The sequence below is a fragment of the Centrocercus urophasianus genome, unplaced genomic scaffold (assembly GCF_019232065.1).
Source record: "Centrocercus urophasianus isolate 14NV4802_14NV808 unplaced genomic scaffold, USGS_Curo_1.0 seq_13, whole genome shotgun sequence".
Lineage (NCBI taxonomy): Eukaryota > Metazoa > Chordata > Aves > Galliformes > Phasianidae > Centrocercus > Centrocercus urophasianus.
In genome coordinates, this window is record NW_024884475.1 from 35,606,434 (window position 1) to 35,624,459 (window position 18,026).

The following is an 18,026-nucleotide window of genomic DNA, read 5'->3' on the forward strand; positions in this document are numbered from 1 at the left end:
GGGGGGGGAGGGATACGGAAAGGAGGAACACCTTTCATCTGTTCCACCACGTTGTTGAGGTAGTTCTTCAGCTCGGGGTCGGTGGTGACGAGCAGGGTAAGCCCGTACTTCTGGACGCGGGTGAAGGTCTCGGGGGGGTAGATGCCCCGCTGGTACAGGATGCTGTTGATGCCATAGGCTGCGCGCACAAAGCGGGGAGGCGTGCGTGAGGGGGGGGCCGCCTCTCCCGCCCCACCGGCGGCCATGTCGACCGCAGGAGAGGAGCCGGCGGCCCGTCTGCCCTCTTCTCCCCCCGCCCCCGTCTCCCCGCGCCCCTACACGGCCCGCAGACCCTTACAGAAGAACTCGGCGACGATCTCGGCGCTGCCCCGCAGGGTGATGCCCTGCTGCTCGCGGCTGAGCTGCGCGGCCATAGAGGTGCCCGCCCGCCGCCCGCTTCAAATAGCGCTCCGCCCTTTCCGGCCGTCTGGACGTGCTGCCGCGCAGGCGCACCGCGAGGCCGCGGCTCTGCTCGCTCGCCCGAGCACGCGGGGAGATGAGCTGCCGTGCTGCGCGTGCGCGTGGTGCGGCCGTTATAGCGGGCGGGGGTGGGGTGGCCGCGTGCGCGCCGTCAGGTGCCTTTCGGTGCGCGCGACCTTGTGGAAGCTTTTGCGCTTGGAAAGGGCGTGTTCCTGGTGCGAACAGACCGAAGTACTGTTGTGGGCGATCTCTGGTGGTGCTCAGTGCGAAAGGCGCCCCGCTTAGCTTTTAGAAGTTGGGTTGCCGTTAATGCCCGCTGTTCTGCTTCAGCCCCTGCCGTCCCCCCGTCCCAGAAGGGTCTCGGAGCCCTCCCTTCCTTTCCCCCACTGGGCTTTTCTCGTGCTTTGCATCCTCTGAGGTTCTAGGCGGGCGCGGCGGCTCGCGGTTCGTACAGCTGCCGCCTGCGCTGCGCCGTTGGTGTTAGAGCCGGGTGAAAGGCAAAGCCCAGCGCTCACCGAAGCGAAGTTCACCTCCTCTCCGCTCTGGTGGGTTCGTTAAGGGTCTCCCGCTGCAGTTAGCTGATCTCTGTTTCCAAAAATTGGATCCTCTGTGTTTTGGCAGAGGTGGATGAGGGGGTGTTGTTGATGTGACCGTGCAGATACACTTAATTACTGACTACAAGTTTAATTGCTTCTCTCTTCACTGCCAAAAAACACCCTTTGCATTTTGCAGTTCTGTTCTTTCTGTCTCTGTAGGGAAATACATTTCCCTTTTACACTGTGTCACTATTTCTCTTTTAATTCCTTATGTTTCCTGTAAATGTAATCTAATGGTAAGAATGCACATTTCCTATTCTTTTGAACTTTGCAGTACAAAGCTCCTGAGGTTTTGCTTTGCCTTTCAGCATATATTTTTTTATGACCATTGCATTAATTTTAAGCAGTTTGATCTTTTTAGTCTATAACACATTTATCTTTCTTAAACTTTACAGCTTCCTTTTTACTAGAAGGTCCTTCACCTTCACTGCTCTTTTTCTTAATCCTCATATAAGCAAGTGTTCCTGTCCTCTGCCAATAACTCCCCTCTATGAAGCCTAGATATCTGACAATAAGTGTGCTGTTTTTCTTTTTGCATTCTCTAATTATCTTGTCTTTGTTTCTCTGTTACAGATCCTGAGCTCCATGGTACCTGTTTTAAACTGTCATCACTTCATTGAGGTCAGTGTCACTCACCTTTTCTGCCAGGTCAAGCCCAAATCCCCCAGTAGGCAGCTAGGGGATGAGTGCAACTCTGTCATGTATCTAGGCTGTGATAATCACTTGACCATGCTGTGCTTTAACGGAGCCACCAAGCTGTGATGGGGACATATGTACTTAAGTCCTTTAGTTGTGTTACTCAACAGGCCTGCTCCGTGTGCTGCTGATGCCTGTAGTTCACATTTAGGGCATGTCCAGCTGCGTGACAAGCAGGAGGCTGTGGGGCTCTCATGGAGAGCAGCACTGCCGTGGGTTAGGGAATTTGTGTGTCTGACAGCCTGCTTCCTGACCAACTCACAGGGACTCAGGAATGAAGATGACAGAATGAGTTATACATTCTGGCACATCATGAGTTGGCTATCCCTGGTTTAATTATTTCATGCTAAAGCCTTAATTTTCGTAAGGAATGTGAAATCCCAGTTGCATTTAATTTGGTTTTCTTACAATTCTTTAGTCATTGCTCTATTTCTCAGTTACATTTCGAAGTTATGACAGATTTTTTTTTCTTTTTTTAATTCTCTTTTTGTGGAAGGAAGTGTCCCCTATTTATCTTGGCTTTTCTGCAACATTTAATGATTGCTTCCCCATGGCAATTGTTAATGAACCTGTGACAATCCAGATTATTGCTGCTCCTTCAAGTTTTTTAAGGCAACTCTAGTCACGCTCCTGTAGTCATTCAGCAGAAAGAAGAAATAATCCATGTGTAGAGTTCATTCCCAAGTTTGGGGCTGTTTTTTTTTTGTTTTTTTGTTCAGTTTCTTAGCCATCAGGGGCGATGTGGACAGGTCTCTCTTGCCAGCATAATAAAACAGTCTGTAAAATAAAAGTTCGGTTTGTTACAAAAGCCTTCTTATCACATCAACAAATTGTCACATTAAGTCTCAGTAAAATCCAGTTCTTCCTGTGCAGAGAAAGGAAATCTTACCCTGGTAACAGAGCCTTACTTCTTCTGTTCTGGTAGATCTCAAGCTCTTCTGAGTAATTTCCTTCCACACTATAGGGGGAGCTTCTCTACTTACTAGCCCTTAGAAAGAGCTGGTACTTTCACCTCTGTATCTTATTTTCTGTGCATTGTTTTGAGTCTCCTTTGGGGTTTTATAATGCTGCACATCTGAAGTTGTCTGTGCCTTATACTGATGGTGAGTATTGAGCTTGTTCTTGTTCTGCGGGTTAGATTTTTTTGTTGCCTTTCTCCCTCTGTCCATCTTCTGGTATTTGTAGATCCCGTGTTGGATGCTGTCTTACCTCCTGGTGGGCTGAAGCCCTTCTCAATTGGCTGAACTTCTGTGGTTTCTAGTGAAACTTTTCTATTACAACTGTTTAGTTCTCTGTGCTATGGGAGGGAGCGACGTATGGGTTGTTCTGGGCTAAAGCTTTTCCTGAACATACCAGCCCAGCCAAATACCATCTCTGTTTTGTTATGCAAGTGTTATTTTCAAAACTTTTAGATTTCAGATCACAGTGTGTGAGCATTTTGCTGTCTTCTATTGCATCTTCACGGCTTCCAGACAGGATTCCTTTGATTTATTATTGTCTGGAACGAACTTTAGAATTAATGTAAAATATTTTTACATACACACTTTTTAAAATCAGGTTTTCTATTACCAAGATCAGTTTGTTTAATTTTTGTTGCTATTCAAGTTTGTTTTCAGCAGCTTTTGTAGCGCTGAACTTGAATAAGGTACCCATGCTAGCTGTCAATATGACTTCTTAACATGTTGGCCAGTGCTCTTTTTTACAAAGTAAACCATGGGATATTGTTATGGGTAGCCATGCTGCTTTCTTTCATCAACAGCAGGTAAAGTGCAACTGGGAAAGAATGTTTTGAATCTTAAATATACATTAAAAAGGAATTGTCTTTAAAAACAAGTCAGCGCAGGCTAATTAACTGTATTAAGACTTGTATTATGATGAATAAGCTTCCTCCAAAAGATTCACTTGGGGAACATGGTGTGAAACTCTTTAAAATAACTTGTCTTTTTACCTATTATCAGTGATTCTGAACTTATTTTGACATTAAAAATATTTGGATAAGTCCTTATTTATTGTAGAAAAATAAGACAAAAAAACCCGGTTTCCCTTACTTAAGCCAATGTGAAAATGTCATTTGGCTTGAATGAAGCTATGCCCTGATAGTGAAATAGCTTTTGTGAATTTTGAGAGTTTAAAAAGCTACTACTGTGAAACAACGTTCAGTGATTCTTCTGATAGTTTTATCTCTAAGCTACCAGGAGATGGCACCAAGCACATGAGTTATTTGCATCCTTTCAGTTTAGTCCTGAATTGCAGCAAGTTCATTTTACTGAGTACTTGAGTTTAGACGAATTTTAGATGCACTTCTTTGCCAGTTTTTAAAACGTGTTCCAGAATGAAGGAGATAATTGACCTGAAATCAGAAAATAAAGATATTGGTGATAGAAATCAAATTGGTAAGATTTTTTTTAAAAGTCTGTATGCTTATTTTCCAGCCTGCATCCTGAAAGTTGTAGGTTAATTTTCATCCTCTGACCTAAATATTTTTGATTATAGAGGCTGCTTTTCTAAGAGATGTAAAAAGTGCACACATTGAAGTCTTTTTGCCTGTGCATGGGTATTTCCCTTTCTAATAAGGTTTACCATCTGGTGCATCTGGCACATTTAATGCATAGTGTGAGAGCTTCTTCCACAATGTATCAGGTTTTCTTTTGAACGCCAAGATCTGGGACATATGTGTAGATCACTGACAAGCCTTTGAGAAGCCAGGAGGAACATTAATATATTGTGGGTATAGTTTTAAATGTATGTAAGTATTCTTTATAAACACAAACACTTGTATTTTTGATAAGACTTTTTTCATTGACTGTGGTGAAAAATCAAGCATATTCATGGCACAGTGAAAGTTTCATCTCACAGTAAGGCATTTTGTGAAGGTGCACCTACACTGGACATATTCTATAGACATATCATCATGTCTATAGAATTGTGCATGTTTATTCAGCAGTTAACATGGGGCCTTTATGCATGTCATTTCTTTCTAGTTTAGTTTCTATAATTTATGGAACATGAACTGTACACATAAGCTGTCACTTTTGTTTACATAATAATTCTTTCAACACTTCTCTGCTTTTGAGCAGATTTCTACCACCATATAGGTGGCACTTCTTGTATTTGAAATGATAACAGGTTCACAGTACCAAAACATCTTTGAAAGAAGCTCCTTATCTAACACTGGATGAAAAATAACCTGTTCTAGTTTACCTTTTGTTGTTGTTACGCTAAAGTCAACTTAACTGATGAACAATTCCTTTGAAAGGTTTTGAGTAAAGACAGGAATCCTGTTACGAAATCAGTAAAAGCAGAACTTGAATGAGTTTTTCATGCCTTGAAAACTTTGTAGCACTCAGTGATGTCACGGTGTAGTGGTAACAGGTGATGTGAAACCCACTGAATCCAGCTCTGACTAAATCCCCAATGAAATACCTGAAGACTAATGATTGGAAAGATGCATGTTAATGCAGTTCCTGTCATATCTGAAGTTCTCATGCTAATAAACTAATGGAAAACGATACAGTTCTCAGATAGTTTAGACTTACTAAGAGATATACCACAGTTTAAATTAAGAACAGGTCTTTTCTAAGTAACGGCTGAACAGACACATCAGCATAGAATTAGACGGTCATTGTGACATCAGGTACTGAGATGCAAAAGAATACTGTAGATGGGCTAGCAAGGCAAATATACCTTGATAGTATCAGAAGGGCTTTTCATAGGGTACTCTCGCACAATTACAGTGTCTTTGGTAATTGTTTATTGCGCTTGCTTTTTGTTGTGTCTTTTCTGATACATAACCACAGTGGACTTGTTCAAGTAATTGTGTCGCGAGAACTGCCTCAGAATTATGATGTCTGAAGAGACAAATAAATTGTGGAACATATAGTGTTTGCATCAGAAATATTTGAAGCAAAAAAAACCCCAAAAACCCTGTGAATCATTCCTTCATTTCCTCTTGAAAAGTGGAGTCTTTTTGCATTTTTTTCTTCATTTAAATCTCTATGCAAGTTAGGTATCTCATTGTCAGAATGATGATTGTTTCTGAAAACAGGCACGCAGAATTTTCTTTTTAAATTACTGAACAGCTTAAGAAAACAGGAGAGAATGATTTTCTAAATAAGGTATCTGTTCTGTATGGAAGGAAGAATGCTTTAGCAAATGTAATAGGACTTGCTGGAACTATACATTGAGTCTCTCCATCTCAGCAACTGTCCTCATTTCAGTTTGCTGCCTTGGAACATCTAATCCAGTAGTGTGGAGACAATTGCCTGATCTATGAACTTTCTGTTATATTTCCATTACAACTCATATGCTTAATTAATTAGTAGCAGAAGAACCATGAACAGTTTGTGAATGAGATGGATTGTTGAAAACACCTTTGTCTAGGCAATACTTGTATACTTTCATTAACAGCTTAAAAGTAACTAAAGATGTCTTTGCACAAGAACAGTAATGAGCTATGGGCCATATCAGGTACAAAATCCAGCTTATACAACTCTAGTTCAACCACCTCAGATAGGTCACATGGAAAGTGAAATATTGTATTTCATCATTATTTTTAAGAACATACAAAGTAGCAAGTAAGTAGTTTTTTTTTTCTTAGAATTTATTTGTTGCCATGTGAGAAGCGTGGAAAGAGTCTTCGGGATTATCTTTGTTCTTTAAAATAACAGTAAAAAAAATCACTTAATGATAGATCATGGGGTCACTTGCAATGTAGCCAGGAAAATGAGTGAAGAAAGGATTTGCTAGAACAATTTCAATCAAATGCTTTTATTTTCTAAGCCATTAATGAGACAAAAGGGCATGCTGTTCACTTGTTTGTTGCGTAAGCCTGTACTGGCAAAGTTTCTTGGAAAAAAAAAAAAAAAAAATGGAAACAATATTTGAAAGTTCAAGCTAGTTATCTGCATCTCCTGCATAATGGATGGCCTCATCCAAACCTCACGATCTGATGCTGCTAGGAGTGTAAAAATGGAAAACAGATGTCTTAGTAATGTGAGTAGCAGTTTGATGCTAATTGTTCCCTACAGTCTCCCTTCCTGGAAATCTGACTTGAGTGAAAACATGGCATTATTGCTCAAGGTGAGCTCTTCCTTCATTGTAATCTGACAGTTAGCACATGGGTAGACCAAGGGTGGGTAGTTATTCTAAGATTCTGGTCACTTATGCTACTGAGAAAAATTCATTGAGCTAAAGCACAGCTAATAAAGTGTTTGCTGAAGATATTGCTGCATCTTTGATATGGATAGATGTTAATGAAGAAATCCTTAAATTTGGACTTGTATGTGATGAAACATCAACCTAAGCAGTGATCTGATGTGTCAAAGAGAGTGGAAAAAAAATCATTAGTATTCATGAACATAAACATAAACATTTTCATTACATGTGTTACTTCAGTTGTTGCAGAAGAGCAGTATGATCTGTTAAAACAGAAGAGAGAATCTGCAGGCCTTCTGCTAGATGAGAGGAAGCCATTGGGTAATAACTGATGGCCTGGCTGCATTGAAAAGTCACATCATTGCTTTGTTACTCTCTTTGCTTAAGCTACAGAGTGGCCCATAGTTTCTGCTTTCTTTAGAAACTCTCAGGGACTGTGCAGTGTAACTGTATGACATTTTACATAGTGAATTGTCCTTTGCAGCTTCTGCAGCTTGGAGCTGGCAATCTGGTTCACTCCTTTCTTGTTGGGGAGTTGATATGAATTTGTGCTGATCAGTTTAAGTCATTGTTTCCAACAAAGGATTTACAAACCCTGGAAGCTCAGGTACTGCAACGTCTAGCTGGAAAATGCGTTGGTCACTGGCATTGCTATGTTTTAAAGAACAGAGATGTTTTATTAATTATATGTAAAGGAGATGTCGCAGTGATGATGCTTCATTTACTTATTTAATACTGCACTATCAGAACAATCATCTAGCATTGAAGAGACAGGTTCAGTAACTTTTGCAATCAGAAGAGATTCAATTCAGACCTTCCTTTCCCTCCCATGACCAGGGGTTCTTGGCATCATGCATGAGGCTGGTTTGACTGGGTGATATTTATTATCCCATCTGTTGAAACTGTGCCGCAGAACAAAAGGGAATTGAAAATCCATTTGAAGATAAATGGGAGAAGGAAGAGAATGAGTTTTACTGGTCAAACCTGGCAAAGAGTCTAGAGCTGCAGTCCAGCTGCCCAATTATTTTCTATTTCACATGCTGTTTTTCCATACAGTTTCATTTTGCATAAACTTTTTAAAACAGCAAAATTCAAATTTACTGAGTGGCCTGCTCTAAATTAAACTCATGCCAGAAAATATCTTTTAACCTTTCTTTCTGAAGACTGATGCATTTGTTATGAGTTTTTATTGTAAACAATGTTAAAAAAAAAAAAAAAAAGCAAAATGATACCAGTGGGAAATGATGATAAAGACATTCAGTCAAATCACGATAGTAAAATTCAGAAGTACACGTTGTAATCTGTAATGTTCCCTATTTCTATTACTGAAGTAATTTTGTAAAATGCTCCAAGATGATTCACCATGTCTGCATGTTGCCTGTGCTAATTTGCTAGGTAAAATATCCTGCATCTTTTTGAATTCTCTTCAACGTGTCCAAAGTCGTGTGTAGCTCTTTCCGCTCAGCAGCACGACCAGATTGCTGAACTCTCTGCCAGAGGCTTTATCTCACTGTGAATGGCTATCTGCAGTTAGTGCCCCACATGCACTTCACGTTACACTGATGATGTTTAGATTTCATCTGTGTAGCTGCCATAACCTTGCTCTGTCCTTGAATGTGTTTTGGCCAACCAGCTTGCACATAAATTTAGAAATCATAGTCATCTCACCTGCAGGCTTCTACACATTACCCTTGCTGATTTTGCATTATGTTTCCAAAGCAAATTGTACTATCATTCATACAGAGGGAAAAATAATCTAGCCAAGTTCTTTGCATACAGTAGATGAGATGCACATGCCTATTCCGTCTCTAGTAATAACCATGCTAATATTTCATGAAGAAGATGAAGAAACACTGACAGTAACAAACTTAAGTTACTTACTTAAGTAAGACTTAAGCAAAAACCTGAAGGAAAAAACACCAATAGCCACATTACATAGGTATTTTTCAACTTTAAATGGGATGCTCTGGTGCCAGAGGACAGGGTCTGTTTGGTAGGTGAGTGCAGTAAGAAAAAGATTTGAGTAACACCTTAAAACATGCAGTAAACAAAAATAACCTGGCAGAGATGATCTCTGTATGGGCGCATTCTTACTAGTAAGCAAGAAACTAGAGCTGAGGAAGTGCTGGATTTATTCTCGTGTTCTTATTTACCAGTGGCTTGCTGCATGATATTCCTTTTTTTTCTTCTTTCTTTTTACCCCAACCACATTCCTCAATTTCTCATACTTCAGAATGGGATGGCTGTAATCGCAGTACCGTAAGTAAAAGGGGTTTGAAGTTTGAAGTTTGAAGGGGTTTTGTGATGTTTTTCTGGGCGCTACTCATCAGCTGCCTCTGCTTGAGAGAGTTGTTTTAGTATGTAGTTAGAATAAGCTGTAGTGCACAAGTGCTGAATGCAGCCAAAACTGGAAAATGAGTGGCTTTATGTTTGCATGGAGAAATAATGTGAGAAAGTACTGGCCACATAGTATCTGGAGACTTCTTTGGCAAACTGTTCAGGTATTTTAAAAAGGCCCCATTTCTTGAGATGATAAGTCATTGATGAAGTATGATTTAGCCAGCTTTCACTGTGTTAAAAGCTCATAAAGATCAACGGCAACTACTATGAGAGAGCAGCTCATGTCTGAGTTGCTGAGACATGGGGATAACTGGTTTGTGTGCAGATGGCAATGCTTGCCTTTGTGGGGCTTCTGAGAAGGAAGAGATATACTTTTCACTTTCACAATTCATTGTTTGATGTGACTTGAAATGTATATTGGAAAATGTCGTAAGGCTCTATTTCACAAACTGATCTTGACCCACACATTAACGAATAATGGCATCAAGGTATTATAGCCAAATTTGGATAAAAGCAAGCATGTATTGGTTTGAAACAAAATACCTATGCAGTGCAGCAACTTTTGTTTTGATAGGGAAGTGCTGTTGTGTTAAATAATTCTTGGTCTTTCTTAAATGGTTTTCATTTTTAGCATTGATTTTGCCAGCATTTCATTCCTACTCAGTGCTGTTATGACATATTTTTTTCTTCTTTTTCTCGTTACAAATATGTTGTCGTTATCTTTGAATGGTGGAGAAGGAAATGGTACAAAAGTATAGAATTAGCACTGCAGGTCTCCCTTATTCTTACTTCCAATTTATAGTGTGCAATCATCAACATCTTTAACTTCATTAAAATAAGATTTTGTGGAGTTTCTCTTTTCCTGCATTTTCTGAAGGTGTTGTTACTGAGTTGTATGCTTGAGGAATTGGCTTAATAATTAACATTCTTACATCTCATTAACCATATTACTAAGTGAAACTCTAGGAGATAGGCTTGTGTTAAGAATAGGGTTACTCTTTATAACTGAACTCATTTTAGTTGAAGCAAAATCATTGTTCCTAAAAAGAATGTTCCCTTCCCATCAAGCCTCCATTCTATTTGACACAGTGACTGCTTATGCTCTGAGAATTTAAAAATCATTGTTAGTGATTTATGGACTGCTGTTGCTAATATTTCCATGATCCTGTTAAAAATGAGTGTGTTTTTTCCCTCAGTGGCCAAGTTTTGTATTTCAAATAAGCAAAATGTCAATTAAACTGAAAACAGGTCTAAATCATGTATATACTAAAATTGGCAGCTGCTTGCTGGCAGATTTTATAAATCATCGGAATCTGTCTGTGTTGGAGGAAAATTAAAAACTATATTCTGAATAATGTAAGAGACCAGAAAAGGTGTAAATTTACATGGAATAACAAGTGAAATAATCACAAGTGAGTTGAATTCAAAATATTCCTCATTTGTATTTACAGTGTTAGTTGTACTTGTATTATTCTTAGATATGTTTTTGTGTATGTAAGCATGCTGGTGTGAGGAGTTATTCTATCCTAGTTGCAGGACTTTGGCCTTCCACTTGTCCAACTGCAGGAGGCTCCTGTCGGCCCATTTCTCCATCTTCCTGATGTCCTTCTGGATGGCAGCATGATCCTGGGTTGCATCTGTCATTCCTTCCCATTCTCTGAACAGTTTCATCTCTAGAGAGATGATCTTTTTTCCTTTGAGCAGTGCAGTTTCTTTGCCATCTCTAGGCTTTGTGCACAAAGGCTCTGGGACTAAGGAATCTCCTCTGTCTCTTGGCAGAGCAAGAGTTCACAGCCCCAGATGCCTCATACACACCAGAGAAAGACTGGAGTTTCATACTTAGGAAATTTGGCTGAATGACGGAATTTCAGGCAGAAGATTTAAACCTGCCAAAAGCATCTGCTTTTCTTGTTTCATTAGAGAGAGACATGATGAACTTTCTGTCAGTGACAGCGTAGTGATTCTGCTGCTTCCAGCATGCCCTGATTGAAAGGTAAGCAGCAAAGTTTGGCATCTGTGTAGCATGAAAACATCTTTGGTTGCATTTGTCCAAAATAAAGAACAGCAAACAGAAGTCCTAACCTTTAAGGTGTCCCAGTAGTAGCAAGACTTCTAAGTGATTTTATAATGGAATATATGACTGGGTGTCTGATAGTGGTTTACTAGACTTGGTCTCTTCTGTCTAGTCTTGTCTTTCCTCTGAATACTGGGTGAATTGATGCAGCAAATATAACATCATGTGATTATGGAGGAGTGAAAACTTTCAGCTCTCATCATGACAAAATCCACATCAGAATACGTTCAGGAGTATCTGCATTTGTGTAATTGAGGGCAGGCTTTGGCACAGTACCTATGAGGCCAGATGTCTGCCTGTAATTCACAAGAAGCAACAAGTGTTGGGGATATTTATAATCTGATACTTCTTAATAAGTGATTCAAATTGAATGCTTTAGTAAATGTACATTTCATTAAATTACTCTGGTGATCATACAATTTCTGTTTATAAGTGATTGAAACAGTAGTTTTTCTCAGTAAACAGAGCTAGTACACTGACCTGCTTGTTTACAATGAGCACTATAAAAGCTGCAGTATGTATTTCCTGCAAAGAAGAGGTTTTTTTCTCCTTTTATGCACAGTTGTCCTCAGTGCAATTTATCATAGAGGAGATCACTTTATCAGTAAATCTATTTAGCTGTTAGTGCTGAAAGGGGCACAGGAATAAAGGCATTCAGATGGGAAGATCCTCACGCTTAGTATTTACTGATGCCGAGCACAGTCTTGCAGAGTAAGTGCTGAGACTGAAACATCCCTCCCCACTGTGAATGTAGATAATTTCATTTGTTTGGTCTGAGAGCTGAGCTGCTTAATTTTTCATGAGTTACTGCTCTTTATTTAAGTTTACTTCTTAAAATACTTTTGGTGCAACCTAAGTGCTGTGTAGTAAAATCTAGGTTTTGTGATGAGTGGTGTCCGTTGTTGAATGTTTGTGACTCTTGATTCTTTCCCTTTCCAGAGAGGCCCCAGTCTTCATTTGGTTGCTGCATATTCCAGGAATTCTAGGTTGCCAATTTTAAAGATTTTAAAATTCATGGATATCATGTAGGTATCACTTTTGAAGCAGTAGTTTCATTGAATGCATGCTTTTCCTTAAAATTACTCATATCCACTGGGTATTTATGTACATGAGATATGATAGATGGCATTGTGTGTGATTTTGATTAAAGCACCAGCTGATGTTGGCACTGCTAACTGAAGATTTAAGTTGAGAGTTAAATCATGACTAGCAGTATTTTGGGTCTGTCTTTGATAGAAATAGTTCTAACTGACACTTATGAAAAAAGCGGTTGTTCCATTAGAGTGTGAGGGAGGTCAGCACTGTCTGGTAAATGCTAAAAGGCTGGTATTTCTAGAACCCCATAGGGAGTGTTTGATGTCAGTATTATTAAAACAGAGGTCATAGAATTGAAGTGTATGATTCTGTCTCAAGAGCACAGTCAAGGGAAAGTACCAGATTATAATGCACAGACATAAGCAATAGTCTGAGTTTGTGCATGTGTCCTGTGAAAAGTTACAGGAAGTTTTATCTACCAGGAGTTACTTCATCAAGGAGGAAATGGGCTGATCAGAAGATTGTGAACATAAAATACAAAAGTCCATAGAATTTTCTGAATCTATCCAGATTTACTAAAAAGAAAAAAAAACAGTATTATATGCCTGTTCAGCTTAAGAACTTAAGTTCTTAAGTTCTTCTTAGCTTCTGTTCTACAGGAAGTTAAAACAGAACACACTTTTAAAAATATTAAAATACTGATTTTTATTTTTATAATAGCTGTATTGTAATATACATAATTTCTGTCCTATCACATCAAAATTACCATGAACCTATGTGGATTATGAATTGTATTGTAGTCATATTAATAATATTCATGGGAAATACAGGAGAAAGCGGAAAAGTAGATGCTTCTAAGACTGGTTAAGACCCAGATTTAAATGAAAATTTTCTGACTAGGTATGGTTTTGACAGTAAATATGATTAAATGAAATTTTCAGTGGAAAAGTAAGATTTGAGATTAATAGTGTTGGAACTTCATTGGTTTTCATTTTTCATCACAAGGTGATATTTCTTCAGGCTGTAAGAAAGCATTTTGACAAAACCTCTTTTTAATTTAATCATTTGATATCTTGCTGTATGAGCAGCAACAAGGAAGTAGTAGGCACTGAATTGAAAGCGAAGAGGTAGTTGTCCCACTGGTAGCTGAACAAGACACAAGAGCATTCAAGGTAGGAAACATTCTAAGAGCAGGAAAGGTAAAGAGTTGTGTATGCTGCCCAGACGTGTGTGTTCTCCATCTTGGTGGGCATTTGCCTGAGAAAGGATCTGTTCAGAGCTCATAGTGTTTCAGTTGCTGGCAGTGTCGTAGGGCACATTTTGTCAGAGGGGAGAGAGGCTTCAGAGGTGTGAATTGTGGGAGTGCAGCATTCAGGGCTACACAAGGTCCAGAGCTGGGAGGCTTTAATGTGGCACCTAAGAAACAAAATAATTTGCTTTCTACTAATCCTGGAAAAGTGACTGTATTGGCATATGGACAGAAATATTAACATAGCACCATACATTCTATCTACAATTTCACGTAGCTTCCAGAGGGCTTGATCTCTTGCCACGGTACAAAAAAAAAAAAAAAAGAAAAGTAAATATACGCTAATAGTTTTCCATTATTATTGTATTAAGTTTTACTTCTGTTATTTTGTTTTAGCTTTGTTCAGGCAAATGTTTAAAGAAAAAACAATACTCTGAGTGGAATCTCATAAGAATGTATTCTTAAATAATCATTTAAATGCTGGGAATGTAGAGAAAAACAGATCTGTGATAAAATAGGGTCTAGTGGTTGATGTGCTTTTTTAATTAGAAAAGATAAAATAGTAGCCATGGAAACTCTTCTTCATGCTCATTTTGGGCCAAAATAGCTGCTTTTGTTGAAGAAGGGGAAAAAATCATTGACTCAATTTACTATTCAGTATCAAAATTAGTTTGGGATCTTTGCTGCCCTGGTAGAGCTTTATCACTATCATGGTAAGGTGCTGAGCCTTTGCCAAAATGGGGTAAGTAAAGCTGTCTTGCAAGTAAAAGACAGCTGTAGTCATAGATATGCCGGGTGATCCCAGCTCAGCACTAGCCTTGCCCCTCAGAGTCCCACTTTCAGTGTTTTCCAGGTCTTCCTAGCCCAGTTGTAGCTGTTCACAGCATGCTTGGGCTCTCCTTCTTGTGTGCCCATAGCTGATTTACACGCAGAAACAGGTACCTGTCCTCAAACAACTTTGGAGACTCTTGTGAATCCAAGTGCAGCTGGGGATCACAGCTGATAGCAGTGCGTGTACCCTTCATTGAAGCATAGGAACGTGTTAGGATTCATGGATTTCTTCACTGCTCTCTGCTGTGCAGTGCAGCACTTCTCTTGTAACTGAAGTGCTGCGCTGTTTGGAAGCTTAGTTACATCATTTGGTTGATGGCTGCTATATAATTTCTGCCCCTGTGTTCAGTCATTCAGTTTATCTCCTGAATGTGAAAGTTTGTCTTCAGTGGGAGTCTGTTGCTGTTCCCCTGCTGCTGGATGTGCTTGAGAAAGGCACTGTAGCCAGGGTCGTTTTCACACGTGCTATGAGGCAGAGTGCTCCACAAAGAAGGTCTCCGTTCCAGTGTTAATGACTTGCTCGGTGAATGTTACTAAATTCTGTTGTGTCCATATGTTCAATATATCTTTCCTGCATTGTTTAATTAATCCCTAGTGCCTTCACAACTCTTGCACAAGGGGTAAGATTGCTAAAATTAAATTCCAATAAGTGTGATTCTTTCATTGTTTAGTCACTCTTAATGTTGCTATTTTGCTGTGAAAAACTGAATTGTAATATTAACTATAAACAATCCTGAATGAGGTTCATTTGAATTCCCATTAACTGTAACTGGCTTTTCTTTTACTGAATATAAAAACCAGACTGTCTCTAATTAACTTCCAAAGTACTCCTTTTTACACAAAGACTATCCCAGGGGACACTTGGCAGACCTCCCCGTTGAGTTTTTTTCCACATTCCTGTATGCAGAAACACAGTGGATGATTAGTGTAAAGCCACACCATTTGTTTGCTATGAGGCTTCCCTTAAATGCGAGTGTTTTCATAAACATGCCACCCAAGGGAGTGGAACTTCCTGGTCACACAGTGAAGTTTGGAGTGCAACAGAGGGAGAGTTGTGAATATTTGTTGAGATGAACACAGAGGAATGCAGGGTACTTAAAGAGATGGTGATACCTGGTTAATACTAGGGTATTTGCAGTAACTGCTTGCAAAAAGTAAGTTAGTACAATTGGATTGTCTCCATCACACAAGTAATTAATTTTCCTCTCTTAATTCTTACGGCCTGGGTGGGCTTTCTTTTGTTTGTCCTGTCTAATGTCCATTTCACTTTCAGATCTTGGGGTAGGTAATGTGAACGGTAGGCACAGGTTGATTGAATGTGGTTTTATTTTAAGTTTGAAAGCTGACCCAAGGATCTGTATAAATATAACTTTAGAAAAAAATAGGTAGGTGTCCTACAGGAACCACAGCTGCAGTTGAATTTCTGTAGTGATATGTTTTAAGTTACTATATGTTCCTACACCATATGATGATTAAAATTACAGTCATTTGTGAAAGAGACAATACTGCAGTAGTGAGAACTGCATCTGGGGAAGCAGAATCTTTAGGAGAGGAGCATAGGTAGAAATATAAGCTGGAATTGTGAAATTTTCTTCCAGAAATATTTCAGAGATATGCCCTTAATTGTGTACCTGCGTGTTCAGTTAGTTGGCCACTGGTTTCCTTGTCTGTGGTATTTGCATTCACTCTTCCTTAGGCTTAGCATTGCCTTCTGCCATTACTGAGATTAGCATCCAGACCTGAGGATCAGTGAGCTCGCCAGTTCTTTAATTTTGCTATTAAAAATTAATTCATTTTTTGTTTAATTGTCACAAGCAGTGGAAGTGCTGAGTGATTATATTAAATGGATCTCGGTCTTGATATCTGACCAGCTTGCTGATCTTAGTCAGATAACCTAGGAAAGATGGTTCACTGACTGGTGAACAGGATTGAAGTTAAAAATGGTTGACACTAATCATGTTGATGTTTTTAGTATTTCGCAAGACATGGCAAACAGTTAAGAAGTCCTGCTTTTCCAGTATCCAAACTAGTGTTTTTCCATTACTTATCATATCCCAGACATGCAGCTGGTGTCAATGTTAATACCACTCTTGAATTGCATATGTTCAGTCCTTGATTTTGCAGAATTAAATGTTTTGTTTCCTACAGAGAAAATCATTTTATAAATAAACTCAAGTGATTTGTTTATATAGGAGATAGACTATACAATTCTGATGCTTTTTGTATCTTTCCCAAGGAGACAAAAACGTCATATTTTGTATATTTTTATATGAATGTTTTTCCTCTGATGTCTTCTTTTTGTCTAATGCTGCAATAGAAAGCTGTGTTAAAAATGTAGTTCAAAGAAAGATGATCTCAAACTAATCCTTTGAGTCAATTAAATAATACTGATCTCAGTAGAACATCCATTAGTGTACATGTGATGTTACTACTAATACAGCATGAATTCATTACAGCTAGGGGTATGCCAATGAATTCCAGATGAATTCACAATAGCTGGATTCTTAAAATGCTACCAGGTTTACTTCAGGTTTTCTGTTTACGTGTATAATTAATACCAGAACCCAGCACTGCTACCTGCTCCTGTATAAAAAATAGCAGTTGAGTAAACGCATATATAAAATCAAACTGAAAACTTGAATAGGTGAGTCTGAGTCATGGCATTTACCATCTGAAATATCAATTTTGAAGTTACCTGATGGCATTAATTTTATGTAATCAAAATTTATTTGTTTATCTCTGCCAGCACAAATCCAGACAGCCCAAATGATCTGAACTATTTTAATATAGGAGATCAGTAGCTTACGTAAAAGTAGTTCATTTTGTATTTAGAGGTATTGAAGTGTGAAATTGACTACAAAGCTGTACTTCAAAGATGTCTGTGAAAATAAAACGCGTCTTCTGAGATTTGTTAGCCAGACATACTAATCCCAGGTAGATACCTAGCAACTTCTTTTCGTAGGAGTGGCAAACTGTTTCAGCTGGTACTTTTTATAAGAGGGAAAATCATGCAGTGTCACCCTGACACTGGTTGTATTAATAGATTATTATTTTTAGAAATATCTTATGATTTTTGGAAACTTCAAATAATCATAGAATCATAAAATGGCTTAGATTGGAGGGGACCTTAAAGATTATCAAGATTCAAGCTCCTGCCATGGTCAGGCTGCCCAAGACCCCACCCGACTGGCCTTGGATACCTCGATGGATGGAACATCCGTAGCCTCTTTGGGCAGCCTCACCCTCTGAGTAAAGAATTTCTTCCTACCATCGAGTTTAAATCTCCCTTCTTTTAGGTTAAAGCTATTCAGTCTTGTCCTATCCCTATCAGATGGTGTAAAAAGTCGATTCCCCTCCTGCTCGTAAGCTCCTTTTAAGTACTGAAAGGCTGCAGTGAGATCTCCATGGAGCCTTCTCTTCTCCAAGCTGAACAAGCCCGACTCCCTCAACTTTTCCTCACAGGAGAGGTGCTCCAGCACTCTGATCATTTTCATGGCCCTCCTCTGGACCTAACTCTGTGTCTTTCCTGTACTGGGGGCCCCAGACCTGGACACAGAACTCCAGCTGTGGCCTCAGAAGGGCAGAGTAGAGA

At 39.2% G+C, this 18,026-nt stretch overlaps 1 protein-coding gene across 1 annotated transcript in view; it reads right to left on the bottom strand.

Annotated features, from left to right (window-relative positions):
• Positions 1 to 420, bottom strand: part of MAD2L1 (mitotic arrest deficient 2 like 1) — a 2,764-nt gene extending 2,344 nt beyond the window's left edge. Inside the window, exons 1-2 of the mRNA XM_042812318.1 lie at positions 338 to 420; positions 33 to 178 (exon numbers count right to left, since the gene is read on the bottom strand). Coding sequence (XP_042668252.1) covers positions 33 to 178; positions 338 to 413 — 222 coding nt within the window. The 5' untranslated portion in view covers positions 414 to 420. The remainder of the gene's footprint in view (positions 1 to 32; positions 179 to 337) is intronic.
• Between the last annotated feature and the right edge of the window lie 17,606 nt (positions 421 to 18,026).